Raw genomic sequence first — 27,357 nt, 5'->3', positions numbered from 1 at the left:
ACATTAGTTTCCTACAACCATGGACAGATTTCAGGAAAAGGCCACAAAGGGCATGGCCTAGGGCACCAGGAAGTAAGGGGCGTATTGACACACATGCAGTCCAGCTGCCAAACATGTGAACTGCAGCAGTCAGGGGCAGCAAACCTGGGCAGCTTATAGTCTGTGATCAGAGCTGTCACTCCACCCATCGCCAGAGCGCAAAGCATCGATTTGGCCCATAAATGAAATCAAAATGATAACTATTCCAATTATTTCAGATGTACTCTATCCACAGAATAGTTTGATACAATTATTGACAAACTGGTCATTTTTAGTTGATTACACCATCAAAAATGTCCAATCCAATGAATCGGAAGGTTGATTGTTCAGTAAAATTGCATCATTAATAAGAATGTTTAAATACACCGATTACTGGGACCAATAAAAGTGTGTATATGGGTAGGGAATTTGCGGCTTGTCAGGGGTGACTGGCGATAGTGGCCTTGAGCGGAAAAAAACACAAATCCAGCCCTGCCTACAACTGACTGCTTTGAGCAGGCCGTGGCTGGCAGTGTCTACAATGGGACATAACCATACACCATGGAGCCTCCCAGCATAAATCTCATAAGGTTCTCTCCCTACCATTCAACCTCCTCTTTCCCCTAAGTATGTGTGGCCAGTACACCATGCTTCCCTCACCAACAACCCTCTAAATCACAGCAAGTGTGGCCAGAAAAAACACCCTCTAGTATACACCCTCATAGTATACTGGTCAGTATACTATGGGCTTGGTTCACAAAACGGTGCTAACTGTTAGCACGCTGTGAAAAGTGTTTCGCGTTAAACGGTCGCGTTCGCGTGAAACATTTGCGCAAACGCGAATTTTTGCTCTCGTTTTTCACATGAAAACACGGTAAAACGCAGTAAAACCCATGCTAACAGTTACCACCGTTTGGTGAATCAAGCCCTATGCCTACCTCATCAACTTCCCTCTACACCAGCAAATGTGGCCAGGAAATCAGCATCCTCCCAGTGGTCAGTAAAGTAAGAACCCCAATGCAATCAAAATAAGACCATGAGCATCTGCACACCAATACACAACTTTATTGCAGTTATATAACAGAGACAGTGAGAATCCTTCTACATGCAAGTGGACTGTTCCTACTACCCCTCCCCATTATATTTACCTGCTTCAGCACGGTGTTGGGTCTCCTTTCCTCTTCCCTGCAGTCACCCACTTTATGCAGCATGCCTGCCTCTGGCTCCCAAGTCTTCCTGCATGTCACATGACAAGGAGTGGAAGCAGGAGACCGGTATGCAGGGCAGCACCTGCAGCTGCTGGAAGAGCAGAAGAGACCCGAGACAGTTCTGGAGCAAGTAAATATAATTCTCCACTGCCCTGCTCTGCAGAAAGTGGAAAAGTCAGGCCCCCCTGCTATCACAGACATCATGGGGTCTATGGTTATGCCACTGACTATTATTCCTGTACTGAACATACATACTAGGTATAGGGGCACATACTGTACACACAGTGATTGTGTCTCTTCTCCACTGGGTTGCATTCAGCACAGCTCAAGAATGAGGTGAGAGAAGGAGCAAAACAGGAAAAAAATAGTGCCGCCATAGGCTCACATTATAAAAGCAGTGATTTGCGTCAATGGGAGGAAATAAAAAAAATAGCAGGTGCATAGTCTTCCCGCTATGCAAACTGCAGCTTTGAATAGTGGGTGCTCTGCCTCCCTGTGCCCAACTTTACTGTCATTGTCACACATCGGGGCTCTGCTGTGGGGGAAAGGGGAGGTTACGGTTTAGGCACCCCCTCCCGAAGGTAAGTATCGGTTTGTTTGTTTTAAATTAAATTTACGGATCCCACAGCAAACTGCTTCCCATACAGGGGGCACCTATACCTGGCTACTTATACTGGGGGAACCTATACTTGGCTACCTATACTGGGGACACCTATACCTGGCTTGCTATACTGGGGACACCTATACCTGGATACCTATACTGGGGTCACCTATACCTGGGCTTTCTATACAGGGGGCACCGGCACCTATACCTGGCTTCCTATACAGGGGGCACCTATACCTGGCTTCTTACACACCGGGCACCTATACCTGGCTTCCTATACAGGGGGCACCTATACCTGGCTTCCAATACAGGGGGTACCGGCACATATACCTGGCTTCTTACACACAGGGCACCTATACCTGGCTTTCTATACGGGGGCACCTATACCTGGCTTCCTATACAGGGGGCACCTATACCTGGCTTCCTATACAGGGAGCACCTATGACTGGCTTCCTATATCGGGGGCACCTATACCTGTGGCTATAACGCGTAGTGCCAATTGTCAGGTTGTGTGTGTGTGTGTGTGCGGGGAAGGGGGGGTAGGGGGAGGGGGGTTCATCCTAGAACCGACCCTGGGTGATGCATACAGTAAAAAGTATGCTCCCCGCTACTATAAATGTGCATGTTGTCTGGTACAGCTCAGGATTCCATTGCACCACACCCAAAACTCGCCAATGTGAGAGTTATAACTGCATTGCGTTGCATTGCAATGTGTCAGTGTGAATTTAGCCAAAATTTAACAATGGTTCAGCTTTCAAATCATTGCATCCATCATCCATGTGTATTTTTAGCCTGGAAACAAGGAGTTACTGGTTGCCACGGGCAACATAATTCTCCAGTTACTTAATAGGAACATTTCTTTAACTTCCAGATTTACAGAATGATAGTGCCTGGATTCAATAGGAACAAAACCACAGTGATCCCATAATACACTGAGAATATTAATTCCACATGGGATTCTTGCTAAGTGACAAACGTATCTCTGCCTAGGCTACGGCTGTATCTTTGTACTGGGGGTGGGAGGGTTATTCTCTAACTCTGAAATTATACATCTCCAGTAAAGCATGTCTGGGGAGGAAGGACGTCTTGTCACAGTCAAAAGGAGCATACAAACCCCTCTGAGGATGTGAAGTTAATCCACTCCAACTATAGAGAGAGGATTATGTTATAATCCCCTCTGGGAGATGCTCTGCTCTCCTCAGATCCCATATTATAATGTTTACACAAGGTATAATCAAAATATTGCAGATTTTCCATGTTGCCACTTAAGAGATCTTTCCTTTTCACAAGCTTGCTGGAGGAAAGAAATCTCTGTGTTATCTTAGAGTTTAGGGGATTTTCTTTTTGCATCTTGGCACATTTAGCCATGTTGCATAACACATTGTATTGTGAGCACCATACTTTACTGCCTTTCACACGTTTTCTGACTGTGGGTTATAACAATGCTAAAACAACAGATGTAACGTGTCCCATCTGATCAAAATCTGCTTGTTAATGATGGATATTAGGATTTAGCACATAAACAAAAATATGGTACAATGCGAGCACTTCCAAGGAAAAAGATTAGCAGCTGTTATTAAAAAAAAATTTCTGCATACTATAAGAGACATCCAACGTGCAAAATAAACGTACCCCACTCCTGTGGATTCATGGACTAAGTTTACAAAAGCTCCTTATGATCATTGCTGTTTTAAGGATAAGCTGCAGAGCCCAGAAATTCTTTTGTCTTTATTGATAGCTCTATTGCTCTAGAAACTTAAAGAGAAACCAAGGTGTGTTTTTCAAATCTTAATAGGACACAGAGGCATGTTCTGTGCACACTGACATACCTCTGTGTCCTTCTGTTGCTGCCTCCAACCCCTCCCCCCCTCCCCCGGCTCTGCCGCCCCCCCCCCCCCCCCTTAAAAATAGGCTAGTGACAATCTGCTTGTCGCTATCCTGCTATTTACCTGCATATTGTCAATCGCTGCTCCCCCCGACTCCTGTATTGCAAGGCTCCCCGCCTGTGTCCCCTGCAAGCTTCCTCCAATTGGAAGCTAAGCCGCGACCCAGGAAGTAGTTCCTGGGTCGCGGCTTAGCTTCCAATTGGAGGAAGCTTACAGAGGCAGGGAGCGAGAAGACCCAGGTGGGATGAGCCCTGTAATACATGAGGCAGGGGAGCGTCGATGATTGACAATATGCAGGTAAATAACAGGCTAGCAACAAGCAGATTGTCGCTAGCCTGGCGCTATTTTTAAGGGGGGGCAGCAGAGCCGGGAAGGGGGTGGGCTGGAGGCAGCAACAGAAGGACACAGAGGCATGTCTCTCTGCGCAGAACATACCTCTGTGTCCTATTAAGACCTCAGGTTCTCTCTAATTATAAATAATCTGTTTCTCTGGTTATATCCTGACTCCCTGAAATAGGTGAGTCAACCAGCCGCCGAGAGTGAGTTTTTAAAACTCATTCAACTGACGACTTACACAGGAAAAACTATAAATCGAAATCCTATTCCTAAAGGTGGCCATACATACATCCTTCGATATTTACCATTAGATTCATCCCTCTCTAACCGAAATGGATCAGAGAGGGATCTATTGCCTGCACATACACGGACGTCCCCCAACAAGTGTATATGTGTTGTTGTTGATATTGTCTTGTCACCCAACTATCCCTCTGAGGGGCTCACAATCTAATCCTTACCATAGTCATATGTCTATGTATGTATCGTGTAATGTATGTATGGTAGTCTAGGGCCAATTTAGGGGGAAGCCAGATAACTTATCTGCATGTTTTTTTGGGGATGTGGGAGGAAACTGGGGTGCCTGGAGGAAACCCACATACAAAGGAACAACAAACAAACTCTGTACAGATAGTGTCCTGGCTGGGATTCAAATCATGCTCTAATTATACTATAAACAAGCCAGACTACAGGACATTAGGGAGGGAGGAAAATGCTGTGTCACTATATAATAATTAAAAAGAGTAAAACATACTAGATCCTTTCATAATCTGGCAGTGGTATACAGGATTATACTGTATATGGGTTAGAAGGTATCACCACTAGGGGAATAAAGCTACAAATATTCTTCACCACATAACTTTGAGAGTTGTTGGTTTTTCATCCCTTCCGCTCCAAATATCACAGCATGCTTTATATGTTCCAGTCATGTGGGAATCTGTGCAAGCAGAAATCCCAGACTGCTGCTCATTCCACTGCCCTGACTTAAGAGTGCAGGATTTAGCTTCATGAGCTGCGCTGACAACAATCCATGCATTTTCCTCCTATTACTGACTCCAGAACTCCCATGCCTTGTCACAAGACATAGGATTTTATAATGCACATTTACATTTATAGAGGGGTATATGCAGTTATGTTCCAATACAACCCTGTCCAGTTCACGTAATTTGATAATTGTTTTCTTTTTCTCTTATTTACATTAGTCAAATAAATCTTTTAGCCCGAGACGAGTAATTTGGGCGCCAAGCATGCAAGGAAAATTAGGTGCCAGTATAGACCACAATGGACATGTGCCGGCAGCTATGGCACTACAAGTATATAATTTGGGCACCAGAGTTCGGATATTATATAGCTGAATTCCAGCTATCATGTGGCGGGGATACAATTGGCATAAGGGTTTAGCAATAATATAGCTGAACTCCAGATCGGAGATGACAATTGGCGCTGGAGCTCGGCTGTAATAAAGCAGAACCGAGTCCAGAACTCCTTTTCATCCATAGGACTCTGCTTGCTTACATAATTAACAACATACACAGTGATGTGTTTACATCATGGTGCATCTATCCGCCATAAAGGTACTGGTGTCCCAAAATAACACAAGAGGTATCAATAACGAGGATCTCTCCTATAGCAAAGTTAAAGTTTTCTCACAAACTATAAGGTTTACTCACTATACTGCAATAAGAAGAATAATGTGCATGAAGTATTTTACTGCATGAGGAGTAGAATGCAATACATTACGCTCTACTCATCATTAGTAAGAGTTTACACACGTAATTCTGCTCAACACAGTTTAGGGAATAAAACCCTTATCACTGCAAATAAACACTTTTCTAAACTCTGTAAAAACACAAATTTATCTATATATGACCCCCGAGGATGGCAAAAGCTGAAACTTGTAATGGACTAGAGAGTGGGCATCTGAAGGATTTTATCATTAGTACGATTAGCACTTTTAGTGCTTCAAGGCTTTTATTCATTAAATGATTGCCTGTTGTGTAAGACCCACAATGTAATTGTTTATACTCTTATTACAATAAAGGTTTGTGGAGTACTTACCTGCATACTCATCAGTGCTTTTATCACTAGTGATGGTCACCTTGTCTTCTTGAGCACTAGGGGCTGCAGGATTCTGCTTGCTAATACTGGTTGCACATCCCACAGTGAAGTTTGTCTGCTACCCTGCTTGGGCTGAGTTTTTAGGATATATATGTATATATTGTGCTTGTCCTAGAAGTCATTTCTACAGTGTAATTTGACCTAGGCTGGGCGTATTGTCTTGTTTGCTGTGCCTGTAAATTTGCCTGGAATATGTAAGACGGTAAGGTATGGAGTTCAAGTCACTCATCTGTGCTGGATTTTTTTTACATCTAATGATTTTCTTAGCTAGAATGAAACCTACACTTTGGACCAAAATATAAACTTGCGCTTACAGTCACAGGACAACAGATTTATAAAAGGTAGGTGGCCACATGCAGGTGTTCTCCCTGTCCTCAGAACTTACCAACAGTGCAAGTTTTGTTGATCTATACAGAGGAAAGTTCTGCTAATCAGTTATATCAGTAATTTATCCCCTTGCATTGCAGACAGGAAATCCACAATACATGTGGGTGACAAGAACTAAGGACAAGGCAGAGAAGCCCTGGTGTAAAGGTCCCTTTCATTGATTACATAAAGGGACACTATTGATTAACATGTTTTTTTTCAATTGAGATAGGAAATGTTTGGGAAGTGCTGCTAAGTACTACGGTATACATTTGAATCCTTATTTCTTTGTTTACAGTTACCTAATTCCTTTCACACTTTTCTGACAGCAGTCTTCTCTAATCTGATGCCAGAGTGAGCCATGAGGAGAGGGGGGGGGGGGGGGATTCCCTCACAGCAGAGCCGGATTAAGGCTAAATGGGGCCCTAAGCAAAGTAATTGATTTGGGCCCCCCATCATGTCGTAATAGAATCAGAAGATGCAGCTGCACAGCAACATGCCGCACACACCGGGGCAGCCGAGCTACTGGTTGCTATGGGCAACAGCCCGCTTTCCTCTGTGGGTGCACAATGCAGGGAATAGCAGCGGCAAATTGCAGAGTGAGAGATGAATGGCTGGGACATTTGCACTCAGGGGCTGGGGCACCCCTGTAAAGAGGGCGCCAGATATCACAGCAGCAGCACTTTCCCCCTGCATCTCCAGCCTGGCAATAGTAGAAAGCTCTGGACACCGCCAAACCGGAAACCGTTCCCCAGACAGAATTACATAACCACCCTCACCACTGAATAACCAATTTCCTCCCAAACTAGACAGCCACCATGCAGCCTCCATCCCAGTGAATACGATAGTCCAGCAGAGAAGGCAGCCGCAGTGGGGGAGAATGACCGCACCAGATGACTCACATTCACCTATTGCGATCCAAGCAATAGAGGTCCCGTCATCCGGAGCCCATCTGTCTCCTCTAGAGTGCTGCTGCTCTGTTACTTCTACTATTACTACTTCCTACTTCCTGTCTGATCTGAGAATCAGGAAGTTCAAAGCGAGCGGCTTCACTGTAGAAGAGACAGATGGGTTTCAGATGACGGGATCTCTATCGCTTGGATCATGGATAGGTGAGTGAGCGTTTGCCATCTGCTGCTATCATTCTTGCTGCAGCTGTGGTTCTCTGTGGGAAGGGAGGGAGGAGTGGGCAGCGGCAGAGCGCACAGTAGCAGGAGGGGGACCTAGGAGGAGAGCCTGGCTCTGAAGACAATCAGCAGCGCAAGGCATCATTTGACAAGACAAGACAAGCCCTAAGCCCTCTGGGGGACAAGGGGGCCCACCATCAGAAGGTTCATCTGATTTTTTGATATCCAATTCCCAATCATCCTCAGACCCTCCAGGAAGCGCAGACGAACGCGCAGAGGGGGCAGGCAGCATAAATATCAAAAATCGATTGAGGCAACGACCACGGCAGCAGAAAACAATACCGAAGAACACATAACAGAGACCATAGTAGTAAATATTTCTACAGTAGATTTGACGCCGGCACAGCAGTCTCTGTTGGAGAAAGGACTCTCCTTTGCCCCTACAGCATGGCCCCAACTTGTTGACCTTGATATAGACCTCCAGAGGTTTTACCGATCAATACGGTTGAAGTATTATTTTAGTGCACCCCAGGTCAACTTATTTGGACAGCCTCAGGCTATAGATGAAGAAATATTATCCTTACAGGGTACTCCTTTGAGAACTAAGAGTAGATTCAACCCACCCTCTTGTCAAATTATCGACCACTTCATGGAAAAAACGAATAAGCAGATTGAGGCTATGCTTCGGACTGTGTCAATGGACAGAACTGTCTTTGTCAAACACAACCTCACCATACATGAGAGACGAGCAATACAAGAACTTGCCAATAACCCGGCAATCACTATTAAACAAGCCGATAAAGGCGGGGCAGTAGTGATTATGGACACTATGGAATATAAAAATGAGATATATAGGTTATTGGCAGATACATCTACTTATGCTAGATTGGACCAGGATCCAACTACAGAATATCAGATGAGGATTGAGTCTATGCTGAAAAGGGCAGTAGCAGAGGGAATAATAGATGATAAATTAATGGAATATCTTATCCAACGACACCCGATTGTTCCGGTTTTTTACATCTGTCCTAAGATACATAAGAGTCTATCCCGGCCACCGGGTCGTCCCATTGTGGCCGGGATAGACTCTATTTTCTCACCTATAGCTAGATATTTAGATGTAGTACTTAGACCATTTGTGATAGCTGGTAAATCATATTTGAGAGATACTATGATGTTTATTGAGACCATTAGGAAGTTACCTGCGATTCCTGAGGGTGCACTATTGGTCACCATGGACGTTGAGAGCCTCTACACCTCCATCCCACACGATGGAGGTGTGGAGGCGGTCGAGTCCATCTTGACATGTGCTTCTGATTTTAGTCAGACTCAGGTCAAATTTTTGTGCAATCTATTACAGATGTTGTTGACATGTAATTATTTTCTCGTTGAGGACCAATTCTTCTTACAACTGAGGGGTACAGCAATGGGCTCGAATGTGGCCCCCTCCTACGCTAACATCTTCATGAATTCTTATGAGGAGACATTTGTTTATACTAATGATATATTTACACAAAATGCCATGTGTTGGCTACGATTCATAGACGATGTCTTCTGCGTTTGGAGGGGGTCACATTCGAGCCTACAACAATTTGTTGATATTTTACATTCACAATGTCCAGCGATACGCTTAACTATCCATAGTGATATGCAGAGTGTGAGCTTCCTTGACACAACGGTAGGTGTCTTTGGTGGTAGGCTAGGCACAGACCTTTATATTAAGCCTACAGACACTAATTCTACGTTGTGTTACGGGAGCTTTCACCCACTGGCTACCAAACGTTCTATCCCTATGAGTCAATTTCAGAGGGTGACAAGGATAGTGGATGATGATGATGTTAGGGAAGTTAGATTAAATGAAATGCAGGATAAGTTTAGGAGAAGACAATATCCACAGGGACTGCTTATGAAGGCTAGAGAGAAAATTAAGTTATCAGTTAATAGACAGGGACGACATGGATTGGGTTGTCACGGAAGAATTCCTTTTGTGAGCCAATACAATGTATATAGTGATAAGATTGCGGGCATCATACGCAGCAACTGGAATCTATTAAGGACAGCATTTCCTCATATTGAGGAGTTTCAAAATTTACCTCTTATGTCATACAAACGGGCTCCCACGTTAAGGGATAAATTAGTTCGGGCGGACATGGGTACTCAGAAGCGGGGGGTGACTTGGTCGACCCGACCCAATGGCACCTACCCATGCCTTAATTGTGTACACTGTCATAGTGTTATTAAGGGGAGTTATATCTGTCATCCACATTTGGGGACAAGATATAATATTAGAGGCCAATTTGATTGCAACTCACGTTATGTGGTCTATGCACTTAAATGCCCATGTGGGCTTTTATACATAGGACAGACTTCACAACCTATGAAAGTAAGATTATCAGCCCATAAAAGCACTATTCGAAATAATACAGCAGAATTATCGATACCTAATCATTTTACAGAAGCAAGACATTCAGTTAATCAGTTGCGTTTCCAGATTCTAGAACAGGTCCAGCCTTTGAGACGGGGTGGAGATAGGATTAAAAAACTATTATATAGAGAAGCAGTTTGGATACGCAGACTTGATACTTTAGAACCTAGAGGTATGAATAGAGATTATGATATGATTCCATTTATTTAAATTTACATTACTGTTTTTGTTTTTGTAGATATCTGGTTGCTGCGTATGGTGCCCTTTAAGAAAGGTTTCTAAGAAAAGACAAGGAGTAGATGAGTATGATTGATACAAATATGCTTTTGCATTTAGATATGGTCATCACATTGTGTTATAGGTATGTTTACATGGGAGCGCATTGACGCCGGGCGGAGGCGTCCTCTTCGTCGCCTAGTTACGGTGGGCGGGTGGATGATGACGCATCCACCTCGCTGCACTGTGATGCGGCGCGACTAGAGGGCGGAGAGTTCCGTCCTCTGGGAATCAGTCGTCTGTCAGGTCCGCTCGTTAGCCGGGCGGAGCCTGACATGATGTCACTTCTGACTGATCCCCCATTGGTCGGCGCCTGCACGTGGCGGCGGTCTGAGTCCGTCCTCGCCCTGTGCGTCATAGCCGCTCCCCCTGCTTTTTGATTGGTAGGCACAGCGCTAGTATGCTAAATAGAAGTTCCCCATCAGGTCCGCTAGGCGGACGTAAGGGGATTGGTCGCCATAGAGCGGCACACTGCACTGATTGGTCAGTTTGGGAATAAGGAGGTATATAAGAAATATTGGTGAAATTGTTCTTCAGATACTGGCTGTTACTTGACAAAGGAGGTTTGCCCTCCGAAACGTTGTATTGGAGATGTCAGTGATCTGACAATAAAGATAAAAAGAGCATAAAAGAGGATGGTGCCGGACTCATCTTTATCTAGACAAGACAAGACAAATAACATTTATATCGTGTTTTTCTCCTGGCGGACTCAAAGCGCCAGAGCTGCAGCCACTAGGACGCGCCCTATAGGCAGTAGCAGTGTTAGAGAGACTTGCCTAAGGTCTCCTACTGAATAGGTGCTGGCTTACTGAACAGGCAGAGCCAAGATTCGAACCCTGGTCTCCTGTGTCAGAGGCAGAGCCCTTAAAGGGACTCCGAGCAGTACCTGTGGGTATGCCTTTAAGCATACCCACAACTAATTAATTACCTCCTCACACCTACCAGCATGATGTTTGTAATTATATCCCCCTGGGTTCCTTATATTGCCGTGGCTGCGATTTCGATCGCGAAAATATTGAAAACTAAAAGGCATAGGGTAACCATTTATATATCATTGGAAAGAGGAGAAAGAGAGCTTTAAAATGATATGCATCTTTCCATAGTTACTGCATTGCTGGTTTATGTGCTGATGGGGCCCCTTTGACTCTGAATGGGGCCCCAAGTGACTGCTTTTGTTGCCTGGTCGGTAATCCGGCCCTGCCTCACAGTGCATCTGTTAACTCTGTGTGTACAGAGAGCTCTGTCAGAGACAGGCAGAGCTTTCTCTCACAGAGAGCAGAGGAAATGTATCTTATGTGCAACATAAACATCTATAATTGTGTGTGTGAGAAACCTGATACCTGACAGGCTTTTGTTTTCATACAACCCTGCTTCAATATCACACTGTTCTTAGCATGTCAGCCTGCGAAGATTCATACCTTTGCAAATGAGACATTCCAAGTGTAGCTAAAATCTACACACAATGAATTACAGCTTTTGCCTCTGATATTTAACATGAAAAGAAGGAAAATGTTTACACAGCTACTTAGACATTATTTGTACATTGTCATTTTAGAACAATTGGGTATTCATAGTGTTCCTTTAATGAGTGGATTGGTTGACCAATCAGTGGAAATGCAATCTCCTGTATATTGAAGCTGCAGATTGGCTCATCCAGTGTAAACTCCACTTTACTGGAACAATTTCACTCAACCCCACCATGCACATTTATTATTGTGCATGAAATAACAAGTGCCTGTTTTGCCTGGAGCCAGTCACACACATATATAGCCTGATTAACTAATCCCACGTTCAAAAGCAAAAAAAGGTCTGCGAGCGCCCCCAGCACATGGCTGACCTGTGATGTCACATCAGGATTTCACCATGTTTCCTGACAACTGCTACAGAGCTATATGCTCCAGGCAGAAGCACCAGCATTAACCCCGTCAGCACCGACTTACTAAACCCCATTCTTTACCAAGACGGTTTCTGCACTTATGTGACTAAGTTTATAAAGGTAAATGTATACAAATAAGAAGCAGGTTTTTTATATTCAGAGGAAAATGAGGCAGAAATTACTTTTCTCCTATGTTCCTGTTGCATACAGTCGGTAGTAGAAATCTGACAGAACCGACGGGTTTTGATTAGTCCATCTCTTCATGGGGATTCATAGCATAGCCTTTATTCTTTATAAAAAAGATTCTCTGAAAAGTATTTATACAAAGATGCTGGCCAGCCTCCCTGCTCACTTCACACTTTTTTGGGAGTTGGATGGTGCAACTGCCATTCACCAAGTGCTTTTGAAAATAAATAAAACCCCGAGACTCGCTCATGAGGAGATGGACTAGTCCAAAACTTGTTGGTTATGTCAGACTTTTACTACCTACTGCAAGTGACAGCCACATAGGGAAAAAAAGTAATCTATGGCTCATCTTACTCTGGAAGAAACATACCTCTTATTTGTATGTCTTTACATTTAAAATGTTGTAATTTTTGTGATAGTAGTCCTTGAAAGTGAACCTAAAATGAAAAAGTGCCCCTAAGACAGTGATGGCTAACCTTGGCACTCCAGCTGTGGCAAAACTACAAATCCCATCATGCCTCTGCCTCCCCGAGTTATGCTTAGAGCTGTCATAGTAATGCAAAGCCTCATGGGACTTGTAGTTCCACCACAGCTGGAGTGCCAAGGTTAGCCATCACTGCCCTAGGGGGTACTTAGGAGGGGTAAGCCTCTGGATCCTTCCCCTGTCCCCATCAGCAGAGGTGATCCAGTGCTGGGACCTCAACAGTCCACAGAGGCACACTAGAAGTGTTCAGCTCGGGCTCCAGTGGAAATAGCAGAGCCCAATCAGATCCTCTCTACTGCGCAGGCGCAAGCCGTCTGTGCTTGCGTGTAGAGTGGACCCGATCGGGATTGGCTATTTCCGCCCAAGCAGAAAGCCACTAGTGCACTTGCCTGCCTTCCCCAATGTAATTATTATTGTTCTTCCCTGGTCACTGGATCAGGATGGCTGACGAGGATGGGGGAAGCCTCAGTAGGGATCCAGTGGCTTCCCTCTCCAGAAGTATCAGGTTTTTTTAAATTATTATTTTAAAGTTACAGGTTAACTTTAGAAAAACTATGCTAAAAATGTAAAACATTGCATATTATTGGAATAAAGGCCATTGCTGGCCTGTCACCCCAGGCAAGTGAACCTGTGTGTATATATATTGCTACCCTGGCATATCCACATATCCAATTATACACAAGTATACACAAGTAGTGCAACCTTAAATATGAGACAAAAAGAAAAATAGGAGGTCAAGGGTTTGAAGCAATACCAACGCCATGATTTTAGCCTGCAAAGCAACAAAATGTGAATTTTTTTAAGAGGGCAACTGTTTTCTATACTCGCCTGTTCACTCTCCATCTCTGAAGATGATGGAAACTGCCCATACACTTATCAGTCACCAGATTACCTTGAACGTATCGCCTCATTCTAGTGGAATATAGCACATGTAAAATGATAGCTTCATACTGAGTGAGGTGTCACAAAACCTTTTTTTTTTTAATAACTATTATTACTTTAATTTCAGACAATATGAATTATCGTTGGCCCAACAACCTTGTGCTACAAAGAGAGTGATGTTTGTTTCATAAAGGCTCTGCAGTCATGTTAAATGTTATTTAGCTCATCACAATAACATTGCCACAATGATTGCATATTATGGAGTGCTGGCAGCTCCAAGTATTCTCACGTTGCCACACTGCCTTCTCCTGACAGATGCTTCATCTGGACTTCATTGGCAAAGGTTGTGTTATTGATGTGCATGTACAGAAGGGCACGCAAGGAGAACATTTGCCTGCCAATAGTCAGTATTGACAATACCATGCGGACTATCATACGTGATCCCGAAACAATATCCTGGATTTAATAATATAATAATGATAAAAACATATAATGGCAGCTTAACAAATGCTTAAAGCGGATCCGTGATGAAAAACTAACTATAACAAGTAACTTGTCTATATATCTTATCTAAAGTATAGATAGTTTACACAACAAATCTAGCTGCAAACAGCTTTAATAGAATATGATTATTTCTTCCTGTGATATAATGACAGCAGCCATGTTGTTTGTAAACATTACACAGAAGCAAGCTTATCTGTATCTTGAGCAGAAAACCTAACCCCCCTCCTCCTCCCCTCTGCCTCTGAAATCTCTGGCTAGTAATACCCCCCCTTTCCCCCCCCCCCTCCTGCCCAGACTAAGCTCCCATGAGCCTTTGCTACTGTCTGAAAGTGCCTTGCCTCTCTGAAAACCTGTGGGAGTGGCTTGTTTAGTTTATAGGGAATTAGAGTATTAACACAAAACCAAAAAAAGTGTTTGGCTTGAGGAATGCCCTATAAACAATAGGAAAAGATCACAATTCAGCAATGAGTAAAAGTTAATCTCGGATCCACTTTAAGTCCAAATATTCACCTTCATGAGTAAATTAGCACTTCCTGTCTTTCTGGTCCTACGGGGCTTGATTCACTAAGACAAATAGCATGCCTTATCAAAGTTAACATGCCTTATAAGAATAGCATAGCGAGTGCTACGAACTTATGCCTGCTAATTGGCAATGACAAGAGCTCTACTCATCCTGCCCTGAGCACCAGTGGGCCCAATCGCTTTAATGGACATTATCCCTGCACTCTGATTGACCCAATAGGCTGCCTGTCACTTGACAGGCAGTCTATTGGGCCAATCAAAATGCAGGGACAATGTCCTTTAAAGTGATTGGATTCGCAGGGGTTCAGGGCAGGATGAGTGGAGCTCTCATCATTGCCAATTAGCAGGCATACGTTCATAGGGCTTGCTATGCTACTCTGATAAGATGTGTTAACTCTGATAAGGCATGCTCTGTCTTAGTGAATCAACCCCACGGTGTTCAAATCTAAATGATATTTAAAGCCATTTAACACAGGGGTCCCCAACCTTTTTGAGCCCGGGGCCCCCTATACCGATCAAACTTTTCTCTGGGGCCCGGGGGAGGGGGGCGGGGATTTGGGGGTCGTGGTTAGTGGCGGCGGCAGTCCACCTCCTGCCTTTTTTCCCCCGATTGTGAGTGTAGTATATACACTCGGCCCCTCAGAAAAACTGCCCAGGGACCACCAAGGGGGCCGCGGCCCCCAGGTTGGGGACCCCTGATTTAACACATATAAAAAGCAGTATTGCTTATTTGTATATGAAAGCTGTGATCTCTGGATTTCTCCTTCAGAAGAAAGGGTTAATTAAGAGTAAGTAAACAAAAACAGTGGGAGAGGCTTCACTCCTCCCTTATTTGCACTACTGACCCCCTTCCCGTCTCCCAGCTTGATCAGTGATTGGACCTCTCTGATATGGAGGTGACAGTTCTGAATCCCTCAACTTACACTTGCAGATTCCATAGGCAGGGACCAAGGAGGTTTGGTGACTGCAACTCTTGTTGATGGTTTGCCCACACCCGCATATGTACAGTATATTTTACATTACAAACAAATGCGGTCTCCCACCAGATTAAAATTTTTGCCTGGAGATACCCTTTAATAAATCCAAGCAGGTTTTGCAGGATCACCTATAATTTCAGAAAATTCTATTAGGTTAATTCACCAACATGTTTATAAATCCTTAATCTGTTGAGGGATCAAAACCTTTCAAAACAAGTCATTACAGGTACTCTCTAATGCTGAATACACACGGTGCGTTCCCGCACTCGATTTCCCGTCGATTCGTTTTTTTCCCAACATCTCTGATTTGCATTTCGATGAATCGTTAGGTCGATTTGGCATACTTTGCATGCAAATCGACCTAACGATCCATCGAAATGCAAATCTAACATGTTGAAAATAAACGAATCGACGGGAATCGAGCGGGAAATCGAGTGCGGGAACGCACCGTGTGTATTCAGCATTAGCGTTCTAACCAAGGCCAATGATTAATAATTTTGACACATTGATTTCAAATGAGTTATTTCTTTTCTTTTGATACAATACTACTACACATTAACATATGTTAGACAATTTACAATCAACTATGTGGTTCTCTATTGACAGCAGAATGAACTGTACACAATAACCAGAATCAAAACGGAGTGTTATGTGGTTACATTTTGATTGGGTACTTGTATGTATTATTAGGAAACTCATTACAATACTATAAAACTTGCCTCTGGAAGTAAATAGTCTGGGAACCAAGGGAGCTACGGCTGAAATAGAAACATTCAATAATTGAAACATTGACATTTTACAGCATTTGATGTTCCCAATGTTTCAGCTTTCTAGATGAAAGGATAAAGTGGAACAGACCATAATAGGTGAATGGCACATGGCTGCTGGGAATACACACTTACCTGTAGACACAGATATAAAAGATGAGGAGAGGCACACCATACCGTACTAGTTCGGGTGCATAACCATGGATGCTGAGCGACATCTCATAGCAGTCAAGTAGTAGCAATGATTGGTTAGCACTCAAGCTTCTCAATCAGCAAAGTTAACAATTGTTTCGGGGCCACATAGCTTCCACTTCTGCACTGTTCTGAAGAAAGGGACCCTATGTGGCCCCGAAACAAATGTTAACTTTCGTGTTTGGCACATGATTGGAGAATAAACTTTGCTCATTGAGAAGCTGGAGTGCTAACCAATCATTTCTACTACTTACCTGTAGACACGGGAAGGGCAGTTTCCATAACTCTTTGATACATCGACTGTCCACCGATATATGCAAATTCCCTGTGCGTCCCATATTACTAATGTTCTAGTACACAGTCATGTGAAACTAGGAATACACCCCATGTGTTTTTTTTTTTTTTTACTTCATACATGGACATTTTATTATTTCACCTTCATTCAAGCAGTATATAAAGATAATGGTGATGTAATTGAATAGGAAACCCAAGAAAAATCTACTAGCTATCAGTAAAAAACAATTAAGTTGTGCCAGTGGATAAATGAAGCACACACCTGGCTTGAATGATTATTATTTTGTATTTATACACTGTAGCACTGACATCTTCTGCAGCACTTTACAGAGTACATACAGGTGAAACTCGAAACATTTGAATATCGTGCAAAAGTCAATTTATTTCATTAATTCAACTTAAATGGTAAAATGAATATATGAAATAGACTCATGACATGCAAAGTGAGACATTTCAAGCATTCATTTGTTAGAATATTGATGATTATGGCTTACAGCTTATGAGAACCCCAAAATCAAAATCTCAGACCATTAGAATACAGTGAAAAGGTTCAACATTTCAGGCTCAAAGTGTCAGACGCTAATCAGCTAATCAATCTAAAACACCTGCTAAGGCTTCCTATTTCATATGTTAGTTTCCCTTTTTAAGTTGAATTACTGAAGTAAATAGACTTTTGCATGGCATTCCATTTTTTCGAGATTCACCTGTAGTCATGCCGCCAGGGGCGTAATAATAGACCCTGCAAGGGATGCAGCCGCAGGGGGCCCCCAAAAGCCACTATGGGCCCTGTCCTGAGAGACTGCCAACTGAGGGCATGGAGAGATAAAACTTTCTGTTCTCTGCACAATTGTTCTAATGACTGGATTTGCTCAGCCACTGATAACGAATCATACACAGTTTTGTAGACAGTCTTTATTCAGTGTGCAGGAAGAGGGGGCCCCATCCAAAGATTTTCAGGGGCACCCAGTGATATCTAGTTACGCCCCTGCATGCCGCTGAGGCCTGGGGCATGCTAGAGCGCTTTTTAGCCATGCTTTGGCAGCCCCAAAAATTGCTATTCTGGAGAGTCAGTTGTGGTGAGCCCACAGCAAAATCACTTTTAAAGCTTTTTTCAAAATTAATTTTTCAGCAACTTTGTGGGGAATTTTTATGTTTAAAGTTCAACACAGCCCCGCCCCTAGTACAAGAGGTCATCAGTGCCTCCCTGGAGTTCCGGTAAGTGTTTCAAACTTTAGTAAAGGGGACCCAAAATAAGAAGGATATGGGGGCTGACAAGTTTATTTCCTTTTAAATAATGTACATTGCCTGGCTGTCCTGCTGATCCTCTTGTCCCTAATACTTTAAGTCATAAACCATGAACAAGCATGCAGACAAATCTGATAAGATTAGCTGCATGATTGTTCCAGGTGTGTAATATAGGTATACCTGAAATAACGGCGTATCAAAAAAAGGGTGCAGGGGATTGCCGCTAGTAGAATATTGCTACAATTAGCCATATTCTACTGCTGGATTCCATAGGAAAATATCGGTAATATTTACCTAACCCTACTCTCACACAGAACGCTCCCTTGGTGGTGCCTAACCCTAAGATACCGACTGGTGGTGCCTAACAGTAACATAGCCCCTCGGTGGTGCCTAACCCTCCGACCCCCTTCCCCCCAGTGCCTAACCCCAAGACCCCCCTGTTGGTGCCTAAGGGCCGTTTCACATGACGTTTGGCGGTGATTACCGCTAAGCATCCAGGACTTGTTGGCTAAACGGTCCCATTTAAGTGAATGGGAGCGTCTAGCATCGCGCGGTTACCACCGTGTACACACACGCAGCGTTCCGATCCTGATTTACCGCGTCGTTTCAGGATGGCCCTAGAAGCCGCATGCAGCTTCTAGGGTCGATCCACCACTGCGTCTTCATGTCCCCTTGCGGGGATGAAAACACACAGAGTCACTTGCAGTAAAACTTGCCCTTACGTTTGTTTAAATCAGACCATGGACTACCACATTTCACTGACGCATAAATGGGTTATATTTTTATAACCTTTATCTCTGTATATTATAGAAATAACATTTAAATATCTGTATGTTAAAATATGTTGAAAAAGCCCCACATTTCTACAGGGTACATTTTCCACATGACTGGTGCTGGTGCCACCAATCCAGTGCACAAATGAGGGATCATTCTACGCACACCATTATAGTTGCCTTACACCACAGGCAGGGGCTAACTACAGAGATTTAAGGCCCCCAACTACTACTTCCCTCCCTCCAATATGGTGGCCCATCCTTCAGATCAGGTGTTTGTGGCTATGCATGTTAGGAGTCTGAAGATTACAATGTCCACACTTGTTTTATGACCATCCCAAGATGGACCCCCAGGCTGTGAGGCTTGCTAGGAGTAAGGGCTGGTTCAGACGGGCGTTTGTGTGGCGTTTAAAGCGGCGTTTCAGACGCGGCGTTTAAAGCGGCGTTTCAGACGCAGCGTTTTTTGGGATCTACCGACATCCCATGCAAGTGAATGGGAGCGTTTATGGCTGGCTTTTGCAGGCTTTCATGAAAGCCTGGCTGTAGATCGCGGTAGATCCCGGCGTTGCGTCTAGTCTCGAAAGCAACATTCTGCTTTCAGAGGCGGTAAACGCCAGGAAATAATAGCAGAGACCAGAACTGCTAGCCTTGAACGCTTCCCAAAAGCCTTCAAAAGCTAGCTTTTAAATGCTGGCGTTTGAACGCGACGCCAAGCAAAAGCTCAGCAGACGCCCGTGTGAACCAGCCCTAAACAAGAGTGTGAACAATAAGGGCCCCCAATGATTTGTAGTTACACCGCTGACCACAGGTCACATGTAGTAACGTATTGCAACAAATTACAGGTCATCCTGATGCCCTGATCCAACCATGGTAAAATTTAACAGTAACCGCTCAGGTCTTCCCCCAAAAGCCACAAGTTTTTCTTTGTGTTTGACTAGAATGAAAAATGTATGGGCAAATGATACAAGACTTCTTATGTGCTGCTATGAGCAATTTCTCCAGTCTGGTTTCTAGTTGACCATTTTAGCAGACATAAAGAGCAGGGAGTGAGTAAAGGAAAAGTCATGTCACAAGCAGTGAGATTAAATATAGTCTCACTTGAACAATCATGAAAGCAAACTGAAAATATCTTCTTCTGCAGTTAAGCTAGAAAAAAAAATGACCCTGAACTAGAAGGAATATGGAGGCTGCCATATTTATTCCCGTATTTACAATGCCAATTGCCTCTCTGTCCTGCTGGACCTGGTGCCTTTAAAGCCTAGTACATAAATCCAATTTTGATTGGCCAATTTTACGACCTCCACGTAGCATGAGGGCCAACAGGTTCTGAATACTGTAAGCAGATAAGTCCCTATACTACATAAGGTGGGACATTGAGCCAATCAAAACTGGATTTGTGTACCGGGGTTAATACTTTGAACCACTGAGCAATAACGAGTATGAAGATCAGATTCTCTGTGTCATGCCTCACTACACTGACTTCATGATTGTTCAAGTGTGTGATTCAGACACCACTGAAGCCAAAAAGATCAGCAGGACAGCCAGGCAATAACCTCTGTTTAAAGCCCCATCTACACGATACGATTCTTTGTACGATTCGATTATCAATTGAATCGAATCCCGATCGGACATGTCGGATTTAATCGGATCGTAAATAGAATCGTAATCGAATCGTACAAAGAATCGTATCGTGTAGATGGGGCTTAAAGCAAAAGTGAAGTAAAAAAAGATAAACCGCTGTATCTATAGTCCTAATCCTAAACAGGACTTTCCTGGAATCTTATAGTCTTATGTTGTGCTTAAAGAGTAACTGTCAGGCTGCAGAAGCTAATTTAAACCTCTATTCTCCTGTGTTAAACAGTTTAGAAGGAAGCTCAAAAGCCATTAGTGAAGATAAACATCTCAGTTACCTTTGATGTGTGCTTATCTTAAAGTCTGTTATAGACCCATAAAGACGCAAGCCGCAGCTAAACTGCAAAGCATTCTGGGGCCCTCCCCTCGGCTGCTAATGAGACGGTACAGGAGCTTCTAATCAGTCCAGCGCGAAACACTGATAAATCTCGGGGCAGAGTTTCACTGCAGGAGTCCGCTATTGTTCCTAGCCACATGGCTCATTAATATTCACTGCACACCGTGTTGTTCAAGAACGAGCTTATCTGTGATCAGAAGCAGGCAGGACATGACGACAGATTTGGCTTCACAAACATGGAGCCTGCCATGAGCTGTCAGGAGCATCTATCTCTGCATATACTATATACAAATTCTGTGAAATCCAAACGTGGACAGTGAAATGCATATGTAATGTAAGTACAGCCAATCTTTAGCTACTGATATATGTGTTTATTTTCTCTGAGACCCTATACCTAACAGCTCCTCTTTAAAAGCTGATAACATAGGTTTGACATTTTGAAGTCTAGATTAGCAACTTACACACAGTTAGGGCCCTTTTCCACTAGCAATCGCAATAACAAACACCAGCGATTGCGATTTTTCATTAATTGTTATGCGACTGCGATTTTTCATTTTCATTGCATTATTCCTCTTAAAAATCGCTTGCGATTGCGATTTGCGATTTACAAATCAAATCACTATAGTGGAAAATACGGCTCATGATATCTATGATAAAGTAGTAAGGCTAGCGATTTAAAAATCACTAGCGATTTGCGATTTTGCAATTCAGCTGTGCAATGGAAATGCGCCTTTAGGGCTGGTTCACACTACAAGAGCTTTTTAAGTACTATAGATTTTAAAAGCTTTTGATAAAATGCTATGGGGGATTTTTACAAAATCAGATCGCTCCAGTGTGAACACACACATAGCATTACATTTGCAAGAGCTTCTAAAATCAAAAAGCGCTTAGAAAAGCTCTTGTAGTGTGAACAAGCCCGTACAAAGGTTGCTGACTATGCTCTGCTATGTGGGAGCACCCCCCCCCCCCCCCCCCCCCAAGTCTCACTATTAGTATTCAGGAATCAGTCGCAAAGAATCCTATGACCCACATTTCAATTAATTAAATATGGTAAAACATTTTATAAAGTAATGTCTCAGCTACTGATGTAGGGGCATTTGATCTGAACTTTTCTTTCGAGTACGGCATGGAGTTGAGTGTAAATACCAGTGAACATTCTTTATATAAATGTAATACATGTAGTCTGGGGTATGTGTAGTCTGCAGTTGTGCATTTTAGCCCAGGATAACTCCAGATACAACTAAGTTTGGAAACCACATTCTATAAGATGTTCAGACCAAATAAAGACAAGAGGTGCTTCCTTCTGAGTGGGCACAGTAGTTGGAACCATTTTGTATGTCTAACAAAGGTAGTATAGTAATTTAAACTATCAATGTTATGCTGCTAGTTGCAGCATGCCTGGACTGGAAAAAAAAAAAGTGAACTTTTACTTAGTTGGGTCCCTGTAGTCTTTGAGGCCCCTAAGTGTCTTTGGGGTCCCCTCCATTGTCCCCAAAAGAAAAACCTCCGACCCAGCTTGGTCGTGGGCTACAGTGCATGCGCAGTCCTATTTTCATGCCTCCCTCAATCACGCTCCTGTTGTGTGCAAAAGAATTGTACTGCACACAAGTGCAGAATGCTCCTGGCAATGTGAGAGCAACTGAGGCTCGTGGAAAGGACCACACATGCGCAGTAGCGCTTAAATAAAGGTGGGGCAAAGGCTTTTTCAGACAGGGACAACGGCACAATGGAGAGTACCTCAAAGACAGGGCCTCAGACCAAAGGTGGGGGATCAAAAAAAAAAAAAAAAAAAAAAAAGACCTGATAAAAGAACTAAAACATCTTAAAAAAAAAAAAATCCTCATTCAGGTGTGCTTTAATAATGCATTTTTTTAATGTAATCTATGTACAACTTTGTTGCCTTCAAAGTGTAGACTAGACGTGCTCAAAAGTAACTCTGTAGTAGACAACATAATCAGTCATTGCTGGCAACGTTGCTCACTAAGCAGTTAGACTATCATGCTGCAGAATTAATTTCCACAAACAGGAGTCTCCTGCTGAACTACTGGTTTGGGGTCCATTGCATTGCAATATTATATAAATACTACCCAAATACTACTAATAATGATAATATTAGCAATTTATGGCAAAACAACTCTGCAGCTCAGGGCCCTGAATGTTGGCTCAACAAAGTCCTTTGAATGTATAGGTGCCCAGATCTCAGCTGGTAAAGGCTTCAAAATTTTAGTGGTTTATCGTCCCCCCGGAGATGCTGACCCTTTCCTACAGGAATTCCCAGAACTTCTGGCCATGCTGGCTCTGTCTTATCCGAGATGGATCATCCTTGGTGACTTCAACATCCGGCCTGATAACACTCAATCACAAGATGCAAATGAACTAATAAATCTCATGGGTGGACTAGGCTTCACACAAGTTGTAAAATCAGCTACCCACAGAGGAGGGCATACGCTAGACTTACTGTTCCACCTCGGAATGGACATTAGTAACATAACAGTAACCCCAGTGGTGTGGTCAGACCATCACATAATACAGTTTACTATTGAACATCACCCTATCAAGCAGCTCCCTAAAGAAACCATCAAAACCCGTCCCCTGAGTAAATTAACACCGGAGAGGATAACTGCCAACCTAGATTTTACAAATCTGCTCCACAGTCAAATGGACCCAAACTCTCTAGTAACCCAGTACAACAACACGATATATGAAACACTTGACAGTATTGCCCCATGGCGCACCAAATCAGCAACCAAAAAGCAGAAAGCTAATTGGTTTGACAAAACCATCATGGATCTAAAAAAGAAAGGGCGCAGACTAGAAAGACAGTGGCGTAAATCAGGGACTGGGGAGCACAAATCTAGCCTAGTTCAACACCTCAGACAATACCAACAAGCAATAACCAAGAAAAAATCAGACTTTATCTCGCACAAAATATCTACAGCCATCAACAGAGCTTCTCAACTCTTCCACACAGTGGAATCACTCTGCAATCCTTCGTGCCTAAAAGCCCCAACCACATACTCCAGGGAAAGGTGTGAAGAATTCTCTGCCTTCTTCACAAACAAGGTGTCTACCATCCGTGCCAGCATTACACCAACAACATCAATTGACCACTGGACGTTGCATATGCCTACTACCGTACCACCATGGCAAGTCTTTGACACTGAGTGTAGAAGATTTTGGAATTCTCATTCAAAGTCTCCGCCCCACTACCTGCGACCTGGATCCTGGCCCAACTGGATCCTTAATGCAGTGCCCAGCGCTGTTCAGGCCAGCACTTCACAAAATCACTCAGTGCTCCTTGCAAAGTGGACTTTTCCCAGAAGAACTAAAGAAAGCAATCATAAAACCCCTCCTGAAGAAACCATCACTAGATCCTGATTCTGTAACCAACTACAGACCTGTGGCGAACTTACCATTCCTATCAAAAGTTATCGAGAAAGCAGTCGCCAACCAGCTAGAAGCCAGGCTTACAGATAACAATATCTTTGATACTTTTCAGTCAGGATTCAGGAAAAGGCACAGCACTGAAACAGCATTAGTCCGAGTAATGAATGATCTACTTACTGCAAGGGACAAGGGTGATTGCTCAATTCTGATTCTTCTTGACTTGTCAGCAGCATTTGATACTGTGGATCATGAAATACTAATCCAGCGACTGAAGAATTACTGTGGCCTAAGGGGCAGGGCCGGTTTAAGCAACAATGGGGCCCCAGGGCAAAATAAACCTGGGGGGCCCCCCCAACATATACCCCGGAACAAAAATCGGCATTAGGGGACCTTTTTTGCAGCTGGTATAGTCAGGGTGTGAAGTCCCAATTGGTCAGAGCTCCACATTCTGGCTATCCCAGCCTGCATGGGGGACAAGGGGTTAAAAAGTTTCAGGAGGGGGGACCCCACATAATTTTTTATTAAAAAAAATTCCCACACTCTAAACATAAAAAAAAATTGGAAACATAGGAAAAAATGCCATGGATCTTCATACAGCCATATTGCGGCTGTATAGCGATCCCTGGCCAAAGCACTGCGGCTGCGTATGGATCCCCTGGAAACCCCGTCAGGAAATTTATTGCGCTTTCGTTTGATGCATGTAAAATTACACTACCGTTAGGTTTGCTACTAAAAGTGACATTTACCGCATTTAAAACTATACTTTTTTCCTTCTAAACTTTAAAATCAATTTTCTCAAAAACTATAAGGTCTTTTTGAAAAATTGTTTTTCCCTCTTATTCCCAATGATCTCCTTAACATATCCTGCAAATTTAGGGTTTCTAGCATTTAAGGTGGATTTGTTATTAACCATTAAAGTCGGCAGGTTTTTAAATGTGTTTTTTTTTCCCTTTGAAACTTTAAAATCGATTTTCTCAAAAACTATAAGGCCGATTTGAAAAATCTTTTTTTCCTCTTGTAGCCACTGGGGGCCCCTACAAGCTCTGGGGCCCTGGGGCAGCTGCCTCCTTTGCCTTAATGGTAGCGCCGGCCCTGCTAAGGGGTACTGTTCTTAGCTGGTTTCAGACCTTCCTATCTGGCAGGACACAGCAAGTATGTCTGGGCACACACTACTCTAATCCAGTGCCCCTTGCCTATGGAGTTCCACAGGGTTCTGTACTATCACCATTACTCTTTGCAGTCTACATGCTCCCACTGGGCAAAATAATCCAGAACTATGGTTTAGGATACCATTGTTATGCAGATGACACACAACTGTATCTGTCCTTCAAGCCTGGAACCCAAGACCCATCAGCATCCATAAATGCGTGTCTAGTGGATTTACAAAATTGGATGAACACCAGCTGGCTGAGGCTGAACTCTGACAAAACAGAGGTGTTGGTGGTAGGTGGTCCACACATGATGGATAAAGTTCAAAACGCTCACCTCCTCAAACTAGCAATTGGGGGAGATACTGTACAGTATAAAGACTCTGTGCGAAACCTTGGGGTGATCCTGGATGGAAATCTAAAACTCAGACAGCAGGTATCAGCTGTCGTCAAGTCTTCCTTCTTCCATCTAAGAAATATAGCGAAAATCAAACACCTTATCCCAGCTGAAGACCTACCTGCCCTGGTTCACGCATTTGTATCCTCCCGCCTAGACTACTGCAACGCCCTGTTAATCGGATCTACAGATAAGGTTCTGCGCCCCTTACAGCTAGTACAGAATGCTGCAGCCAGACTCCTAGCCAATGCCCCCCGCAGCTCACACATCACCCCAGTACTGCAAACTCTTCACTGGTTGCCAGTAAAATGGAGAATCAATTTTAAGATCTGCCTGCTGACATTCAAGGCTCTACACCACATGGGACCCAAATACATAGCGGATCTATTGGAACTTTATGCCCCTCCACGCACCCTCCGCTCTGCCAACAAGATGAAGCTGGTTATTCCCAGGATACACTTAACATTTGGTGCTCGGGCCTTTTCCTATGCAGCCCCTACTCTATGGAACTCACTTCCACAATCAGTACGAGAGGCTCCCTCTCTGGACAGCTTTAAAAAAAGGCTAAAAACTCACCTCTTTTCCCTAGCCTTTGAGACTGCATTATGCAGGGTCACAGCGCTTTGAGTCCCCAGGGAGAAAAGCGCTATATAAATATTATTGTTATTGTTATTTTATGGCACTCACCAGCACATGCTAGTGTAAGCATAGATGAGTAAGTGCACATAGGTCATACTTACCACAGGCCCTCTCTAGGTTTTCAGGCTTGAGGTTACTGATTCAGCGTCTCTGCATCAATCAGGAGTACTCTGATGCACTTCCAGCTGCCATGCAGTCTGTTTAAGCAGCTGTCCTCTACAACAGACCTCTGCAGGCTTTAGTTGACTATTAGTTAATTACTTAGGCTGCCTGTAGCTCAGCATGCAGCCCAGTGCATGCAGGTACCATGAGCCCATGGAATTACATTTGTTTCATGCAAATTTCTGAACAGCCAATCTAACCATATTGTGCAATAAAATGTGTAAAGAATGTGTGAAAACCAGATTATGGTATCATAGAACAACACATAAATATCAAGGAAACTGGTGGAACATCATCAGAATCAAGTAACAAGCAGTGATGAACGAATACATTTCCTAACAAATTTAATAGTTTTCCAGAGTTCTTCCTACTGGGCGGGGCTATTTAGGATAGTTTACTGGTTAAGGGTACCTATTCAGTAAGGAGTCCTTGGACTCCCAAACACTGCAGGGTGGCCTACTGAGCTCGCCCTTAGTGCTTGGAGCTCTCAAGCGCTTGGAGGCTTACAGGAGAAAGGCCCTATATAAATTTTAGCATTATTATTTATTTTAAAATAAAGAAACTTTTTGATCATCACTAGTAAGAAGCCAAG

General features: G+C 43.4%; 1 protein-coding gene across 9 annotated transcripts in view; it reads right to left on the bottom strand.

The window, feature by feature from the left end:
* Window positions 1–27,357, bottom strand: part of NBEA (neurobeachin) — an 866,760-nt gene that overhangs the window by 235,162 nt on the left and 604,241 nt on the right. For 5 of the 9 annotated variants that reach the window (XM_068267062.1, XM_068267067.1, XM_068267064.1 and 2 more), the window contains one exon: window positions 16,512–16,550. The exons of the other annotated variants lie outside the window; for them this stretch is intronic. In XM_068267062.1, the coding sequence (XP_068123163.1) occupies window positions 16,512–16,550 (39 nt within the window). The remainder of the gene's footprint in view (window positions 1–16,511; window positions 16,551–27,357) is intronic. 9 annotated transcript variants of the gene reach the window in all.

The sequence above is a fragment of the Hyperolius riggenbachi genome, chromosome 2 (genome assembly GCF_040937935.1).
Source record: "Hyperolius riggenbachi isolate aHypRig1 chromosome 2, aHypRig1.pri, whole genome shotgun sequence".
Taxonomy (NCBI): domain Eukaryota; kingdom Metazoa; phylum Chordata; class Amphibia; order Anura; family Hyperoliidae; genus Hyperolius; species Hyperolius riggenbachi.
Note: the sequence above shows the minus strand (reverse complement) of the source record. Positions and strands in the feature narration are given on the sequence as shown.